General features: G+C 45.6%; 1 protein-coding gene across 1 annotated transcript in view; it reads right to left on the bottom strand.

Moving 5' to 3' along the window:
* Window positions 1-17386, bottom strand: part of nf1a (neurofibromin 1a) — a 96415-nt gene that overhangs the window by 78481 nt on the left and 548 nt on the right. The window contains exons 2-13 of the mRNA XM_036536054.1: window positions 12590-12733; window positions 12373-12456; window positions 10365-10555; window positions 9806-9912; window positions 9207-9274; window positions 8665-8740; window positions 8382-8533; window positions 4548-4721; window positions 3704-3832; window positions 3176-3250; window positions 2335-2466; window positions 329-463 (exon numbers count right to left, since the gene is read on the bottom strand). Coding sequence (XP_036391947.1) covers window positions 329-463; window positions 2335-2466; window positions 3176-3250; window positions 3704-3832; window positions 4548-4721; window positions 8382-8533; window positions 8665-8740; window positions 9207-9274; window positions 9806-9912; window positions 10365-10555; window positions 12373-12456; window positions 12590-12733 — 1467 coding nt within the window. The remainder of the gene's footprint in view (window positions 1-328; window positions 464-2334; window positions 2467-3175; window positions 3251-3703; window positions 3833-4547; window positions 4722-8381; window positions 8534-8664; window positions 8741-9206; window positions 9275-9805; window positions 9913-10364; window positions 10556-12372; window positions 12457-12589; window positions 12734-17386) is intronic.

The following is a 17386-nucleotide window of genomic DNA, read 5'->3' as shown; positions in this document are numbered from 1 at the left end:
GCATTTAGCTGTTGCTCTTATTCAGAGCAACTTACATTAGTTAGGTTACAAAGTTATCCATTTATACAACTGGATGTTGTGGGTAAAGTACCTTGCCCAAGGGTACAGCAGTAGTGACCCAATGAGGAATCAAACTGGAAACCTTTACGAGTCCTGCTCTTTAACCACTATGCTACACTGCCATCCACAGTTAACCTACAAAAATTAACATTAATTCCCTTTTATGCCATCCCAGTTGCTGTTAAAGACCCCACATCAAAGATAAACCATGGGGGTAAGAACCCTGCACTCAAACCCTGGCCCTGGCCCATGCAAAGGTGTAACTCACGTGGAGCATGAGCTTGGGGTCAGCATGGATCAGCTTGACCATGGCCAGCACCAGGTGTTTATGACTCTTTGTGTCCAGATCCGTGGCCTTCTCTTTGAACTTCAGGCTGGTCATTTTCTCCTTAAACGTGAGACTCTGGAGGAGAGAGGAGGTGGGGATTGGGGGTGGGGAGACAGACAGCTCAACACGATTACATCACAATGCTAAGACATCTTAGCATAATTACATCACAATGCTGATATTAAGCACCAATGGGAGGAGCACAACTGGAGCTCTAAGGGAGAGGGGTGGGCAGTTCAGGAAAAGGGGAAAGAGAGAAGCTGCAGCTCTTGGCTTGACAGATGAAACCCCCAGTTCATTTTCATTTCTGCCTTGGTGCACTCCTGATCTGGATCAAACACCCACAACAGGAGAACAAAAATGGCAGAGGAGAAACAAGACCAGGAAGTACAGAGACACAGAAACAGACGCCAGTTTCTGAATGCTGATAGTAAGTGGGGGGTGTGGCAGGGTAGGGCCTTAGAGTGTAGGAGACCATTCCTAAGATACGCCCTGTCTGCTATTTGGATCTGGAATGGCATGAACCCACATGAAAACAAATACACAGACCATATAAAACACACCCACAACAAGGACAGCAGATCATCAACAATGTCAAGAAAATGGCATTCAGACACCACCTCAAGATATGCCAATCTACACCAGGCAACCTGACTACATTATATTACATACATTTAGCAGACACCCCTATCCAGAGCAACTTCCAGGACAAGAGAACAGAAGCGTGTCCATCCAAGTTAAATGAGCAACAGTGTCAAACACTCCTAGACCACTGAGTGTGAGCACAACACCAATCAAGCACTGCCACAAGTTAACTTCTGAAAATAGACAACTTAGAAAACTATAGAAAGTCACGTACATACACTACCATATATCTCAGTGTCTCTATATCACAATATCCATCATGCATAGTGATACCACCAGTTAATAAGCAGCAAGTTATACTAGTAGGTGCTGGGGTAGGGACTGAAGTGGAACTGAGATGCAGTCTGAGGAGGCAGGTCTTCAGGCTGCATTGGTAGATGGCCAGTGATTCCGCTGTCCTGACCCCCTTGGGAAGTTCACTGCACTACCGTGGTAGCAGTACAGACAGGCATTGTGACTGGGAGGAGCAACCCCATGGGGAGGGGTCAGACTACCACAGCAACGCATGCACACATGTATGCTTGCTTGCTCGCTGCAGTGGCTTCCCCAGTGGCAGCAGAGGAAGACGCTGTGACCAAATGACCAATCAGAACCACACATCTGCCCATGGGGAGGGATTTGCAGCCACAGAGTGGTGAAGCAGGCTGCCGGATCGTGTCAATGCCACAAGGGGAGGGGCCGCACCAGGCGGGGGGCACGTAGACGTTGGGGTGCTGGGGTGGGAGTGGAGGCTTGCAGGAGTAGGACAGGGGGATGGGGGGGTGGTACTTACAGCACCTGATGCCCACTGCCATGCTAAACACTGACTGGTTGGCGTCTGTTTGAGTGAGCCACAGTGGCCAATCAAAAAGTGGAAAGAAAAAAGGAAAAAATATGAAGCACCAGCAGGAGAGAGTCACATCAGGGTGACCAAAATCCCGCCTTCCCCCCGTGACCAGTCAATGAGAACAGCAGATCAGCAACCACAGCTGTAAATAGGGAGCCTCTGCCACATTGAGGTCAGAGGCCAGGAACATGACAATATCTCTAGCTCTACACACCTCCAGTGGGTAACAGCACTTTATATGCGCATGTGTTTACCTGTATGTATGTGTGTGTACGTGTGAGTGCCTGTGCGCATATGTCAGTATGAGTGTGTGTGTATGTGTGTGTGAGTGAGTGAGTGAGTGTGTACAGAAGTGTGTGTGTGTGTTTGTGTGTATATGAGTGTGAATATCTGCCTGAGTATGCGCATTTGAGAATGAGTGCCTGAGTGTGTGTGTGTGTGTGTGTGTGTGTGTAGGGAGGGGGCGGGGTCTCACCGGCGTCATACGCAGGGGAGCGTGTGTGCTGCAGCTCTGGACGACACGTCCCAGGGCGTCAGCGAACATGGAGCGCAGCTCACCGGAGTAGCAGTACACCGCGTCAATCTTTGGCCACCAATCCAGAGGCGACTGCAGCGAAAGAGAAAGAGGAGAAAACAGCTCTGTCACAACAAAGCTGACACCTCTCTGGATTAAAGAGAGGGGGGACAAGTTAATGCCACTGAACACCACACCCAGCAATACTTCCACCCACTGCAAATACTGTCCCACTCCAAGGGGTTACAGAGCCACAAGACAGAGGGGGAGCGAGAGAGGGAGGAAGGTACAGAGAGTGAGATACGGAAGACGTGAGAGAGAGGAAGAGTGAGATCCAGAGGGAGAGAGAGAGAGCCTGCATTTATATTTACATTTATTCATTTGGCAGATGCTTTTATCCAAAGCGACTTACATAGGTTACAGTTCGTTACAATGTTATCCATTTATACAGCTGGATATTTACTGAGGCAATTGTGGGTTAAGCACCTTGCCCAAGGGTACAGCAGCAGTATCCCAGCGGGGATCGAACCGGCAACCTTTCGGTTACGAGTCGTGCTCCTTAACCACTATGCTACACTGCCGCCCTATATATGGCATCACACACACACACGCACGCACGCACGCACGCACGCACGCACACGCACGCACGCGCACGCTCCCTGGTTAATCCCACGGTGCACAGCACACCGTGCGCCCCACCTGTGGTAGAGTGCGGTTGAGTTGGGTTCAGCTGCATGATCACTGTTCACTCTGCTTGCTCTAATAGATTGAGACCATGCGGTGGAGGTGTGCTACAACTTACATTGGTGATTATTCTGTGCAGGGAGTTGACCAGGACAAAGTGAAAGATGGGCGGAGACGAAGAGGCCAAACAGACCTATAAGAGGCGAAAAAGATGAGATGCCCATTGAGAGTATCCATCCACCTAGAGCACAGTCTGCAGTCACATGATCATTTCAAGAGACAGTTAGGTACAAGTGCTCTTTAACGACCTCTCAAATGTAGTTTTAGGTTGAATCTGTCTCTCCTGCTATTTGGTGTCCTGCCGATTTGAACATCATAATAATCACAAAAATATTCCTTCTACCAGCTCTAATAATATATATCCTTTTCCAAAAACTCTGTTGGTCTAGACATGAAAAACATGAAATGCACTTCCAATAATAACTACTGATATAAATTATAATGAGAAAATAAGAAAGAACAAAAATAGACATCATGAGGACACTAAAGATCTCGATCTCCCTCTAGACTTTAAAGTGGCTGTTACTGTGAAGGTTAAATGGCTGGCAGTCGGGAGGGTTACAGACTAAAGCCCTGGTAGACAAACCTTAAAGTGCTGGTGGTTGTGCGGGTTGATGCGGAAACAGGAGACGAAACAGTCGATCATGAGGTCCACGTCCGCACTCTGGCTACCTGCCCCTCGGGAGAAGGGCTTGGCCGGGTTGAAGAGCAGTGCCTAATGGGAAGGGAGACTTGGGCATCGTGCTGACCTCTTCCTCCAGGAGTGTGCACCACAAAATGTGTTACATACTGCTTTAATGTGCCAGCCATCTATTAATCTCTCTGGTAGGAAACACCACCCCCTCTGTGTGTTGTTGGTATGTCCAACTAAACTCTTCCCTGGGTTTTACAATCTTAGACATTTAAACAGGGGAAATTTATGTCAAAGACAAATTAAATACTGATGATGTATAAAGAATGCAAACTAAACTACTGGTCACTGAGCCAGCTCCACATTCAGTGCAACCACAGCTTCAGATGTGAAAGGAATGCAAATAATCAAACAAACATTCCTGAAAATTTTCCTCAGAATGAAAAAAGGATTTAAGAGTATAGTTAGCCAGCAGACCGCCATACACTCCTTGCACTCCTATGCCTTACATTAACTGCTATGGGATCTTTAACTTTACTGAGTCAGGTTCTCAAGTTAACCTCTCATCGGAGAGAAGGCACCTCCTATATCAGTGTCCCCATCACTGCACTGGGGAATTGGTTTCCAACCTATTCCAGAGGGAAGATTGTATGTACAGAAGTATATTTATCTTCTTGGTCTGCCACACACAACCGCATATTACTTATGATAAATCTATAAAAATGAAAGAAACACGGGAAAGGCCGCCCCTACTGGCCCACCAGTGTAATTTCCAGCAGCAGTGTGAGTGTGAGCTGACCTTCAGGTCCACGACGATAGACTGCACCAGGAGGAAGATGACGGAGTGGTCCTCCCAGTTGATGAAGGTGGAGGCCTTGCAGAGCTTCACGCAGGCGATGGCCGCACTCTCTGTCAGCTGTTTGCCGACTCCATGCCCTGCTAGCGCCTTACGTAGGTTCTCCAGAAACAGCTTCTGCAGTGAGGGGAGAGGGACACCCGTACCCTGCTAAGCACGCCTCAAACTGAGAGGGACACCCTGTAACCTGCAGAAAGTGCTTCGGATGTTGCACTAAACCTGACCTCCCTGCCACTGTATTTACACTATGTGTAGCGTGTAGTGTATATGAATGGTATACAGTGTATATTTATGGTACATAGTGTATACAGTGTGTATAGTGATATAATGTGGTACAAGATATATTGTTTATGGTATATAGTGTGTGTAGAATGTAGTATATGATAAATGGTAAACAGGGTAGTGTACGGTATATTGTATAAGGTGTATAGTGTGTACAGACTATAGTATACTGTATATAGTGTATAATGTAGTGTAGTTTAGCGTATGGTATATGGTGTATTGTATGTATAGCATACTGTATCCAGTACACATATTTCACACTATATACCATAAATACGTATGTGCATTACATGTATACATATGTACAGTTGACCCTCCCACATCACAGGGGTTTGGGGCTCAGCCCCCCCACGATGTGGAAAAACCGTGTAAAATTTTAGGCCCCCCTAGGTGAGCAAAGCGAGAACCTCCAGCAGGTCATTGTTAAGTAAAAATGAGAAAAAATGGAAAAAAAAAATGTGATAAAGAATTTCACAAACATATTGTAAAAATACAATTTATGTCAGAATACCTGTAATTAACCATCTACAATACAGTACTGTACCTATGCTAGCCTACATCGAATCAAGACATACCTAATATCATACATAATATCATAGCCTAGCCTACCTTAATAATAATAAAAAAAAATGTTGTATGGGTACTCACTCATTAATGTACATGGTTGAAATAACTCTGTTATTGAAGACTTTTCTGTACAATAATCTAAAATTAGGCCTACATAGGATGAACATGATGATGATTGACAGCGAATTAATTTGACAAAAAACTTATACACCTCTCTCACACACAGTTCTTGCCATACAGTTATGAGACTTTCACACTAATACGTAAACACACAAAAAATTATTATAACACTAATGATTAATAACTAAAGTACTATGTACATTACAATACACTAACGTTTATGAACTATACGGCATTATTATGACTTACTGACAAAATTTTTTACATTTTCTTTACTTTTCTTTACACATACGTACATACATACATACACACACACACACACACACGGTACATTGTGTGAAGCATATAGTGAAGTGTATGATATACGGTATATAGTATGTAGTATGTAATGTCTGTAAACTACAGTATACGGCAGCAAGTCATGGCAAGTTTTGAAAGGGTCGCGAGCCCGAGTTGGAAATTTAAACATTTTAAAACCAGCCAGCTCCTAAATGCTGATCCACAACCAGATTTTCCCCGCCCCAATCCTGACATACAAATGGATCCTGGATCTGCAGTTGCTTAGCGCAAAACTACTGAACACTCAACCAATCAAATAAGCCTACCCCCAGATGTTTAATTTCAAATGCAGCGGCACGTCCAGTCAGATTTGTTTGATATGCATTGATTGGTGTAGATTGCGCTGCGTGCTTGATCAATGCACTAAACTCTAACATGTAGGCCCCACTGACAAATTCCTGAAATCTACCAGCAAACCTCCTTCCAGACCAAGCAGCACCAGCTCGGGGATGACCCGGATTTTCTCAAGTACAGATTTACCTACACTGTTAAATATGGTGAGCCATTGTGTGTCCTGTGCAATGAACTGCTCGCTAACGAAAGCATGAAGCCTTCGAAGTTAGAGGCATTTAGAAACAAACCATGCCAGCTACAAAGATAAGCCTCTGGACTTTTTTAAATGTAAGAGCCAAAATCTTGAGGCTTCCCAAAAGACCTTCAAACGTATAGTGTAAAGTGTACAGTGCAGGAGCAGGCACTGAAGTGTAAAAAGGCCCATACTGTTGCAGAAGAACTTATCCTTCCTTGTGTGATCGACATGTGCATCAAACTCTTGGGTGAGTCAGAAGCTAAAAAATTAAAGGCAATTCCCCTGTCAAACGATACAGTTCATCGGAGGGTCTGTGACATGTCTGATGACACTAAGCACCAGATAACAGAGCATCTCTCAGCTAGCGACTCAATGAATCCACCGATGTGGCTAACCATGCAATTCTGCTGGTGTATGTGCAGCATGTGTGGAATGATGACTTTGAAGAGCAGTTTTTTGTTTAATGTGGATTTGCCGAAACCCACCACTGCAGCAGAGATTTTTTATGCATTGGACACATACTTGAATTCAGTGGGGCGGAGCTGGACGAAGTGTATTGGCGTGACAAAGGACGGAGCAGCCTTGATGACAGGAAAACATTCAGGGGTTGTGAAAAAAATTCTGGATGTAGCTGCACCGAACGCAACATGGAACCACTGTTTTTTTACACAGAGAAGCGTTAGCTGCTAAAGACATGGTACTGGAGTTTCACGAAACACTGCGAAAGGTGGTGAAAGTTGTTAATTACACCAAGCATAGCGCAAAGAATGCAAGGTGTTTTCAAGCTTTTTGTCTCCAGGGGCGAAGTGTTATCCCGGGTTTACGAGCTTAGAAGCGAGTTGGCAGCTTTTCTTGTGGAAAAGAAGTCAGATCTAACAGGCTATTTTAACGATGACCTGTGGATTGTTCATCTTTCTTATCTTGCGGACATTTTTGATTATTTGAATACACAGAACGTGTCATTACAAGGGAGGGGGCACAACCGATTTGAGCAAACTGACAAAATCAATGCCGTCAAAAAAACAACTTGACTCTGTGGATCAGGCATGTTACCAATGGCAGGCTGGACATGTTACCGAATGTGTGTCATGAGGTGAAAAGCCTGACAGATTCAGACAGCTCAGTGCTGAAAAGGGTGATCAGTGACCATTTGGAGAAACTGCACGCGCGATTTTGCGATTACTTTCCAGAAGAGGAGAAAGTGCTGGCCCAAGAGTGGATGAGGGAGCCATTCAGAGTTGACGTGGAAACTGATTTTGTCATCTGAGGAAGAAAACTCAACTGGTTGAGTTATCATGCGATCGTGGTCTTCAAAAGAAGTTCTCAGAGTTGAGTCTCCCTCAGTTCTGGTGCAGCGCTGCAAGCGAGTATCCTGCTCTTGCTAACCATGCAGTCAGACTGCTTTTGCCTTTCAGTACCACATGTTTATGCGAGGCTGGCTTCTCTGCTCCCACTCAGCTAAAGAACAAAAGCAGAAACAAACTGAATGTTGAACGTGATCTCCCGATTGCACTGTCTTCAGTTACCCCAAATTTTGACAGACTTATTAAAGGGAGGAAGCCCCAGGTTTCTCATTAAGAAGAAATGGATCATAAAATGTAAGTTGACAATTATATTTCATAATTAATATAAAATTATGTTAACCCATTTTTCTCCTACTTAAAAATGTCAGAATGGCTTATTTAAGAATGGCTTATGTGATTGTTTCTTATATCAGAAACAATCACATTTTTTCAATTGTCAAATTGTAGTAGGCATTATGTTGAATTTGAGAGAGCTGGCTAGTTTTACTACTTTATTTAGTTTTACTACTTTACTATATAGGGTCGTGACTGAGCTGGCATGTTAAAAATTGGGTCGCGGTACAGGTTGAGAATCATTGGTATACGGTATACAGTGTGGTATATATACTATGGTATACAGTATACGGTGTAGAGTACCTTGTTGACCTTACTCTCCTCCTCTCTGCACAGGTTCTGTGTGATCTCTGGGCAGAGGATGAGGAGGATGATCTGCAGGGGCCACACAGCGGCCTTCCTCTTGGCACTCTCGGCGAAGCTGTCCACCAGGTCAAACAGCTTCTCCGCACATTCTAAAGGACACACACAGAGCAGCGCTTAGCACTGGGTTGCACAACCACCCGCCCACCCACCTTACAAAAAACAAACTGATCCAGGGTCAGTGCACAGGGGCTGCCCCAGAGCCCCAGCCTCTGGTGCTCACCTGCCATGTCGGGCTGAGGTCGCTGGTACAGAGCAGTGAACTCATCAGGGTAATTCTCCACCCAGTTCCAGAAGGCCTGGGCAGGAGGGATGAGGCATGAACCAAAAAACGACAATAAATAAGCCATTAACACCACTAATAAGAATTATCAATAGTAAATGACAATAATGAATACATATTATTTTTTATGAGAATATTAAACAATATACAACACTTGTAAAAACAGCTCAGAGCGAAATTAATAATTGTTTCGTTTCCAGACTTTAAAGACCACAAATCGGATGCAGAGATGCCGCTCCCGTTGAAATCCTATTGAACGATGCAATCAACCAGCTCTAGATGAGCCAGCTAATTTAATGGAGTCATTATTTTAAAGTTCATACATGCTTGCTCAGCACACACTCCACAGCACTTGCAGGTAAAGATATGACAGGCAGGTGGCAGCAGTGAGTTACTGCCAGAGATGCACCACAACATCTGGCCTCAGTCGCAACACAACCCTTTACACAAAGTAAATAACTGCAACGGACATCCACACAAACCTTTTCTAAACTGTTGATAACGCTGAGCTGTGCTGGCTTCTTCAGGGCCTTGAATTTAAACACCGTCTCTGAGGTGATGAGAGAAACACAGCAACACAGTTACTTCAACTGTCAAACTGCCCAGCAGTTACACAGCACTCACTTGTAATAACATAGTACTTGCACTGCTTGCACATGTAACTACGGCACAATAACACAGGTGTGACAGGGTCTTTAATTCAAGACCTTATTTATTCGATTATACATTCATTGCTTTTTTCCAGAATATTGCATTTAGTGCTAGCAGTTACCAGCTTTGCTTGACAGTCTGTATCTGTGGCCACTGTGGGAGTCCTACTGTGAAATCAGCTGCACCTTTTAAAACGTTCACATTCTGAACATTCCATCCATGTTAATCAATGGAAAATTTTTTGATGTAAAATGATAAATATTGCAAAAAGCACAAGCAACAAGCAACACAATCTCCTACTAGCTGAAGGTATTAGACAAGTTTTGTAAGTGTAGGAAGTTACATACAGAAAATAATATGAAATAAAAACAAGCAGAAGAAATGATAATAACGGTGCATTTTGTAGAAAGCTTTGCTAGAAAGAGTGCACCTTGCAGAAGTCTTTTTAGCTTGGAGCAGTTGACGTTGATGTACTGGATGAGCTCAATGTCATGGACGTCCACGTTGTCCTCTGAACACACCGTGAGCTCTTGTAACCTGTGGAGAGGGGTAGAGAGAGAGAGAGAGAGAGAGAGAGAGAGAGAGAGAGAGAGAGAGAGATAGAAAGGGAGAAAATGATAGTCAGAGACTAAATATGGCTGACATGGCCGTGAAGAGGGTTACAGTAGGCCACAGCTGTAGCTGGCTGCTTTAACCCTTTCCTCTATGTTCCTGCAGCTTCCTGCAGTTTCCTGTCCGTCTGTAGGTTTACCAACCACTTCCACTACCTGCAAGTCCAATGCACACAGCAAACGGGAGGCGAGTTTCTGCACATGCTCATTTCCTGTCCTCCTATTGGCTGGTTTGCGCTGATCTGAACAGTCAGTGCAGCTCTCTTGTGTTTTTGCACAAGGGTCTGATGGCTTTGATCGGAAAGGCAGCAGAGCAGATCTCAGGGCTGAGGCGTAAGAGCAGGAGCGCACCCTGCAGTCCCCTGAACGGGGCGGTACCTGGTGGAGATGCGGCTGAAGACAGCGTTGAAGTTGTTGCAGCTGAGGGAGAAGAGCACGCCAGAGGCAGAGGCGCGCAGCTCCAGAGCGTGGGGGTGGCCCTCCCGGTACGTGTGGATGAAGTGGCAAATCTCCGGCAGCAGCTGCTTCACCAGCATGGTCTCATCCAGACGCAGGCAGTCCTTTGATTGCTTAGGGGGCAAGGGGGGCGGGGGCAGGAGGTGGAGAAGTCAAATTAGAATGGCCCCTACCTTCCAAACCCGTGTCAGGACGACACACGGACACAAAGGAAATAGTGCACAGTGCAATTTACACACCCAGAGCTGATGCTTTCAGCAAAGAACCAAAGGCCTTATAGTCTGTTTCGGACAGAGGGAATGATTCAGAGAAAACAGTGCAGTTCAACAAGGCCTTGATCAGAGAAACAGAACTGTGCTATAAACCCCAGTTCAGAGTCAGAGAGCAGTTCTAACAGCCTGGTTCAGAAAGAGAAAGAGAGAGAGGTTTCATACAGCCTGGACAAGGTCAAATGGCACCATGCTCTCCCCCCAGAATCACACAAACCAACAAACAGAATTTTGGAGGAATAAAAAGAGTTTTGGAGGACTAAGTGAAGAAAATCTTATTCAGACTCTTTAATTTTAGCAGCTAATCCAGAGTATAACTGGCAAAGGGCCTGAGACCTCAGGCAATGGTCGTGTGGACAGAGAGCTCACAATCACACATAGCCATGTTAATGAATCAATGCCCACCAACTCCACTCTTACAATGTTGCGGTAATACCTCCTCCCAACTCCACCTAGTAGGGGGGCCTATGGCTTGGCCAGACCTCCCCACCTCCTTGCTTCACTGGATCAATTTCTTTTGCCTTTTGGGGCCTGCCAGCGTTCAGGGTCTAGCTGATTCCTGGATGTGCTTGCATGTCCTGGCCAGCAGATGGCAGTCTACATGCTTTCATTGAGTTTTCACACAGACAGACCATACTTTTCCTCACATGAACACCCAATATCACTCAGCACTCTAACACCTTTTTTTAACTGCCACACCTCTGAGCTGTCCCCTCATTTTCTTAAGGTGTTTATTTGTGAGGGAGCTTGCCATGGTAGGAGCACACTTGGATAAATACCCTTTAAACACAATAAAACAGCAGCAACACTGAGATGTTCCCATCTGAGGTCAAAAGACATCACTGATTGAAAATGGTAATTGAAAGATATTAATTTATAAGGACTCTGAAGAGTGTGCTGTTGCCTCAGAGGGCAGGAGGCCTCCCTCTGAGCAGCAACACTCAGCTCTTCAGACACAGAGGAGAAGAGATGAGGGTGGGGGGCAGCTGGAATTCTACCTGACCACTGGTCAACAGCCTACTTCTCCCTGATTATGAGTGACCATCTTTCTATAAGACAGATAATGCCAGTTAATGCCAGAGAGCATTCATACCGAGGGATGTGCAGACAGACGGAGGGCATTCATACTGAGGGATGCGCAGACAGACGGAGGGCATTCATACTGAGGGATGCGCAGACAGACGGAGGGCATTCATACCGAGGGATGCGCAGACAGACGGAGGGCATTCATACCGAGGGATGCGCAGACAGACGGAGGGCATTCATACTGAGGCATGCGTAGACAGACGGAGGGCATTCACACCGAGGGATGCGCAGACAGACGGAGGGCATTCATACTGAGGGATGCGCAGACAGACGGAGGGCATTCATACCGAGGGATGCGTAGACAGACGGAGGGCATTCATACCGAGGGATGCGTAGACAGACGGAGGGCATTCACACTGAGGGATGCGCAGACAGACGGAGGGCATTCACACCGAGGGATGCGCAGACAGACGGAGGGCATTCATACCGAGGGATGCGCAGACAGACGGAGGGCATTCATACCGAGGGATGCGCAGACAGACGGAGGGCATTCATACCGAGGGATGCGCAGACAGACGGAGGGCATTCATACTGAGGGATGCGCAGACAGACAGCCAGACAGATGTCCCCCTCACCCCTGCCAGGCACTTCTCCAGCGTGTCGAGGATGATGAGCTGTGATAGGTAGAGGTTCTTCTCAGCAGCTTCCCCAAATATTCGCTGGAGAGAGAGACGACGACAAACAGGTCACTCATCAGACCGACCGAGGGAGTCACTGCACAGAAACTCAGCTAGCCCCGGCCTGCCAAGCAGAGCATGCAACGCCCCCTACAGGCAGATCCTGTTCACTCACCATGTTGTTGACATTTTTGAGGATGTTGGTGAGGCCGCTGATGACCAGAGAGAACTTGTACTTGGAGATGTTGATCAGACACTCCTTGTTGTGCTCTGTGCTGACTTTGGTGTGGGTGTTCTGCTGGCCTGCTTTAATTGGAAGCTGGAAGTAAGAGAAGTCACAGAAGTGTTTGTTACATGTGCACACATATACACACAGACACATGCACCAAAACACACACAAATAAACATGCACACACGCACACAAAAAATACCACATATGCATAAAAACATACACAGGCACACACACTTGCATATGCATACAAACATGCACACACACATATGCAAACACACACGTGCACACACACTCACACACATGCACACACACATACACACACGCACACACGCCATTCCTGAATGAAACACTGGCCACTTTGTTTCACAGGCAGGGTTTTAAATTCTCCAGAGGTCACACCCTGATCGCACCATCCCAGCATGCATTGCACCAGAAAGTGCCAGCTATTGTGTGCTCGCATGTATTTTTAAACAACCACAAAACATAGGAAAGACTGCACAGAAAAAAAAAAAACAGATAAAGCAGAGAAACATAATTAATGATTGCTTTTGTGTTAGAGGGACGCCCAGGAGAGCCAGCGGGGTCTTCATGGCTCAGGACTGCCAAATCCAGCAAACGCTGTTGCTCTTCCAGCTGAAACATGGCCATGTTTCATCCGACTGAAGACCCGCCTCTACAGGCTACATCTCAACCCCCCCTACCCAAATGCCATTTCTTGTCCTTATTATATGCAATTATATATATGGAAGTGTGTTCCAAAGTTTTTTGTAATTGGTTATGTGGAAGTTAACCTGCATGCCTGTGGTATGTATTAGCATTATGGCACGTGTTAGCGTTACTTATTGTCCTCTTTATGCAACATTTCATGCCACTTTATTATACATGCTGTGTAAGTCACTCGTTATAAGAGTATCTGCTAAATGACAATAATATAAATGTAATGTAATGTTTACACCACTAAAACTAACACAGACCTTACAGGTCCCCAACAACATGGATCACCATCCTCTCCTTGAACACGAAGAACTTCTCACATAATGGCACACAGTCACTCAAACATGGCTGTCCCCTGCAGACACCTCCAGGTCCAACAGCGCAGTTAACCCTGCACGTGCTCAAAGGGGTGCTCTCTCCTTTAACAAGCGCCATGCTCAACAGCAGCACATGGAAAACAGCAAACTGCTCCAATCAGTGTAAAGCCATTCACACACTGGCCTCAAACACACAGAATTTCAACACAACAACTAACTTCCACAATCAATTAATTTTAGTAAAATACTGTTTGAAATAATTGGTCTGACTTGTCTATAAGCAGGTCTGCTGTGATCGAATCTCTGTAGTCACAAATGCGAACCATGGACCGTCAGACCCAATATGGACCGCTTAGCGAGCGGTCCATATTGGGTCTGACCACAAAGCGAGATGGTCATAAGGGTATGACCACGAAGCGAGATGGTCATAAGATTTTAGCTTCATCATCTGCAAAACTGAAATTCAAACTTTTGTCCCAAACTGTCAATTTTACTAATGGGCACAGGCTGCAGCATCCCTGGCTGACAGTGCAAACCGGGGCATATTGTGGCGCCCTGGACAGAGTGAGGGGGTGCCAGGGGAGGTCATCACCCGCATACCGCGGTCACAGTAAAGCAGAGACACAGAACTTAACCCACTCCCTCCATATCCAATGCAGGTGGTGTCTGATCTCTGTAAGCCTGTACCCGAAGCAGGCCCACAGTCCTTCAGGCTAAACCCATTATCCCACACAAAAACATCTTCACCTTCCCGTTTAATTCCATTGGGAAATGCATGAGGTCAAAATCTCCCCTTTCTTCCCTACTTTCAACAGCCTGGACCCAAAACATGTTCTGAGTGAAGCTTTAAATTTTAAGGTTCAAGGACTTTAGATGGACCCCTAACAAGACAGACCGGAGCCTAACTTTGAAAGGGACCACTGGTGAATGGCAGGGGCTTTCCAGGAGAGAGCATTATCAAGGCACCATGACAGCCAACTGGAGCTTACAATGACCCAAGCTCCCGCTAAAGCTAACGCCTGCAATCCACTCTGACTTACAGAGCTCCAAATTGGCTTAACAATAAGAGCCGGACTTAGCCCCTATTAGACTTTCATCAGACCATAATGAGCCGAGTGTTGCCGCTAAGCCACCGCGGCCCGAGAGCCACTCTCTCATGCTGGAAAAAAAAACAGACACCGGTCACCGACCAAACACAGAGTAGCCACATTCAAGACACGAATACAGAAGTCATTAAAGATAAATAAGTCAGCAGAGGAGTCAACAGAGGAGTAGAGCAGTCATTTGACACAGGCATCAGCCCACCCATGCACTCCTCGGTCTCAATGGACACATCCCTTCATTAGATCTCATCCTGGGGGGGTCAGGGGTCAATCCATCTTCACCAACATTATAGAACCAGACTCAGTAAAGTCTGTCGGAGAAAAGGACCTCGTTGAGATTCAGCCTCAACTGCACTTGTTCATGTGTCCAAGAAGATTTAACCTGTAGCAGCACTTCATAAACCCAGGGGGGCGCTTATATTGGCAGTGATCGCACTGCACACCGGTGGAGTGTCTCGGCAAATAATGGACACGCTATAAGCAAACATCAGCAAGTATACACACATCCAGGTTTCCCATAACTACACAGGTTACATATAAACTTTGTCTCATTTTCCCCTCATGAAGATCCACATGATCAAAACTACTTCTTATTTGGAAATGTTATGAAATGTTTTGGATAAAAATACTGTGCTGGATGGACTCTTTTCTGGCCCAGGACCTCCACCTCTAAAATCTCTTGGATACCATCCCTAAAAAGCAACAATGGATGAGCACAGCTCTTTGAACCCCAGAATGGGTGTAACTAAAATGTGCCATCAATGTCCTGAGCTAATCACTGTGTTTTGGTGTGGACAGCAAACTCTTCTGATTGGCTTATACAAGTCAGTGATTGACAGGACATCTGGGAGGTCAGTCTTTATGCAGTTCATGAAGCTTCACCCTCTGTCCCTCCTCCACACTCATCTACACAACAAGGGATGAGAACTGTTGGATCTGAAGAATGTGTGGTGCCCCTGTTCACCTGAGCCAACCAGGGGCAGAGAAGCCCTGCTGACAGTCCAAGGGGTCATAAAACTACACGCCCACACACACACACAGACGCCCCCCCCAAACACACATACACACACACACACACACGCACGCATACGCACACACACACACACTCCCCCTTAAGGACTGACGTGTCAGATCTTAAAGACATTTTCATTACTCCACTAATTTGAACATATCTGTCCAAAGATGCTTCTTGCATATTGACTAAAGTAAGGCGTGAGGTTCTGAAACAGGATTTAAATAATTTCACCGCAAATGAATGCTTTAACAAAGTTGTAAGACATCAAGATCACAACAATGTCGGACGTACTCATCCGCAAACTCTTGTTGGAAAAAAATAAACACACACAAACACCGATGCACAGATAGACACGTGCCATTCCCATTCAAAGAGACATCAGTCTCAAATTTTTCAACTTCCAAACTTACAAAAAGTGATTCATGAAAAAGAAAGTGACTCGTGCTGCTCCCCTAACGCCGAGCGCAATTACAGTGGAGACGGACCACATAGCAGAAATTAGTGTCCTTTTAGATGTTTCATTAAATCCACTCACAAAAGTAAATATGTATGTTTTAACCTTAAACATAACCCAAAAACAATATGCATAACACAAGGACTAGGCGGCAATACGTTACTTGTGAAGACGTACGTTGGTGTGCAAGACATAGCAACAAAATAAATGCAAAAAGTTAGAATCACGGACAAGTCTATTTCTTCTTTTCAAAGTCTAAAACGTACGTGCCTGTGGACAATTTCTCAGAGAAAGGACCCACAAGTCACGGTCACACAATGGACATTATGGTGCAAAGCGGAAGAATCTCTTTCTAAGGTCAGTAGGACGTAACGATTGTCGGTGCGCCTCGATGCGGTGGTCCTTAGCGACATGGGTCCAATACAAAATTCCATGACATGAATGTATCACTCGTATCACATGTCGCATGCATTGTCGGTCTGTGTTGAACTGGTCTTTACGGGGGGGGGGGGGGGTGCTAAACTGCTACACTGAGCTGAGGATGAAGCATTTGGCAAACTTTCGTTTGTGTTATTCATTCACAACCTGTGTCCGTGCTTGGACGGACGGTACCTGTCAGCACTGAGTGGAAGTAGTGGCTATGTGTCTCGTTCCTAAAAGATTTCATTCAATTTGCACTTTTTTCATGGAAATGCTACATAATCGCTGAACACGTGCACCCAGCAAAATCAAAATAATCAGCGAGTTACTGGGTCTTGGCTAGCAACATTTTTATCAGTGTACAAGCAATTACTTTGTTTCTGCTAAACTGCGTCTGCATGCATTGCTAGCTAACTAGTTTTGTTATGACCACAAATAATGATCTAAATCTGCAGACTTGGGACCGGTTTGTTTTCTTCCGCTTGGCAACTGAATGAAACATGGGAATGAGAATGCGAACAACCAAAATCGTGTAAAACTGCTAATGCAGCTTACTAAGCTTGCCAAGGCGTGCAAAATCCTGAGAGCGTCAAAATCACAATGTAGCCAGCTAGCTAGCTAAACCTTCCGAAGCTGCAGCTCCTGCACGTAGTCAGCAAGCGAGCGATTTACACAACAGTTAAGAGCATGCTCGACTCGCCCCCATTGTTTATATTT

The sequence above is a fragment of the Megalops cyprinoides genome, chromosome 9 (genome assembly GCF_013368585.1).
Source record: "Megalops cyprinoides isolate fMegCyp1 chromosome 9, fMegCyp1.pri, whole genome shotgun sequence".
Classification (NCBI taxonomy): Eukaryota; Metazoa; Chordata; class Actinopteri; order Elopiformes; family Megalopidae; genus Megalops; species Megalops cyprinoides.
This window is presented reverse-complemented; position numbering and strand designations above follow the sequence as displayed.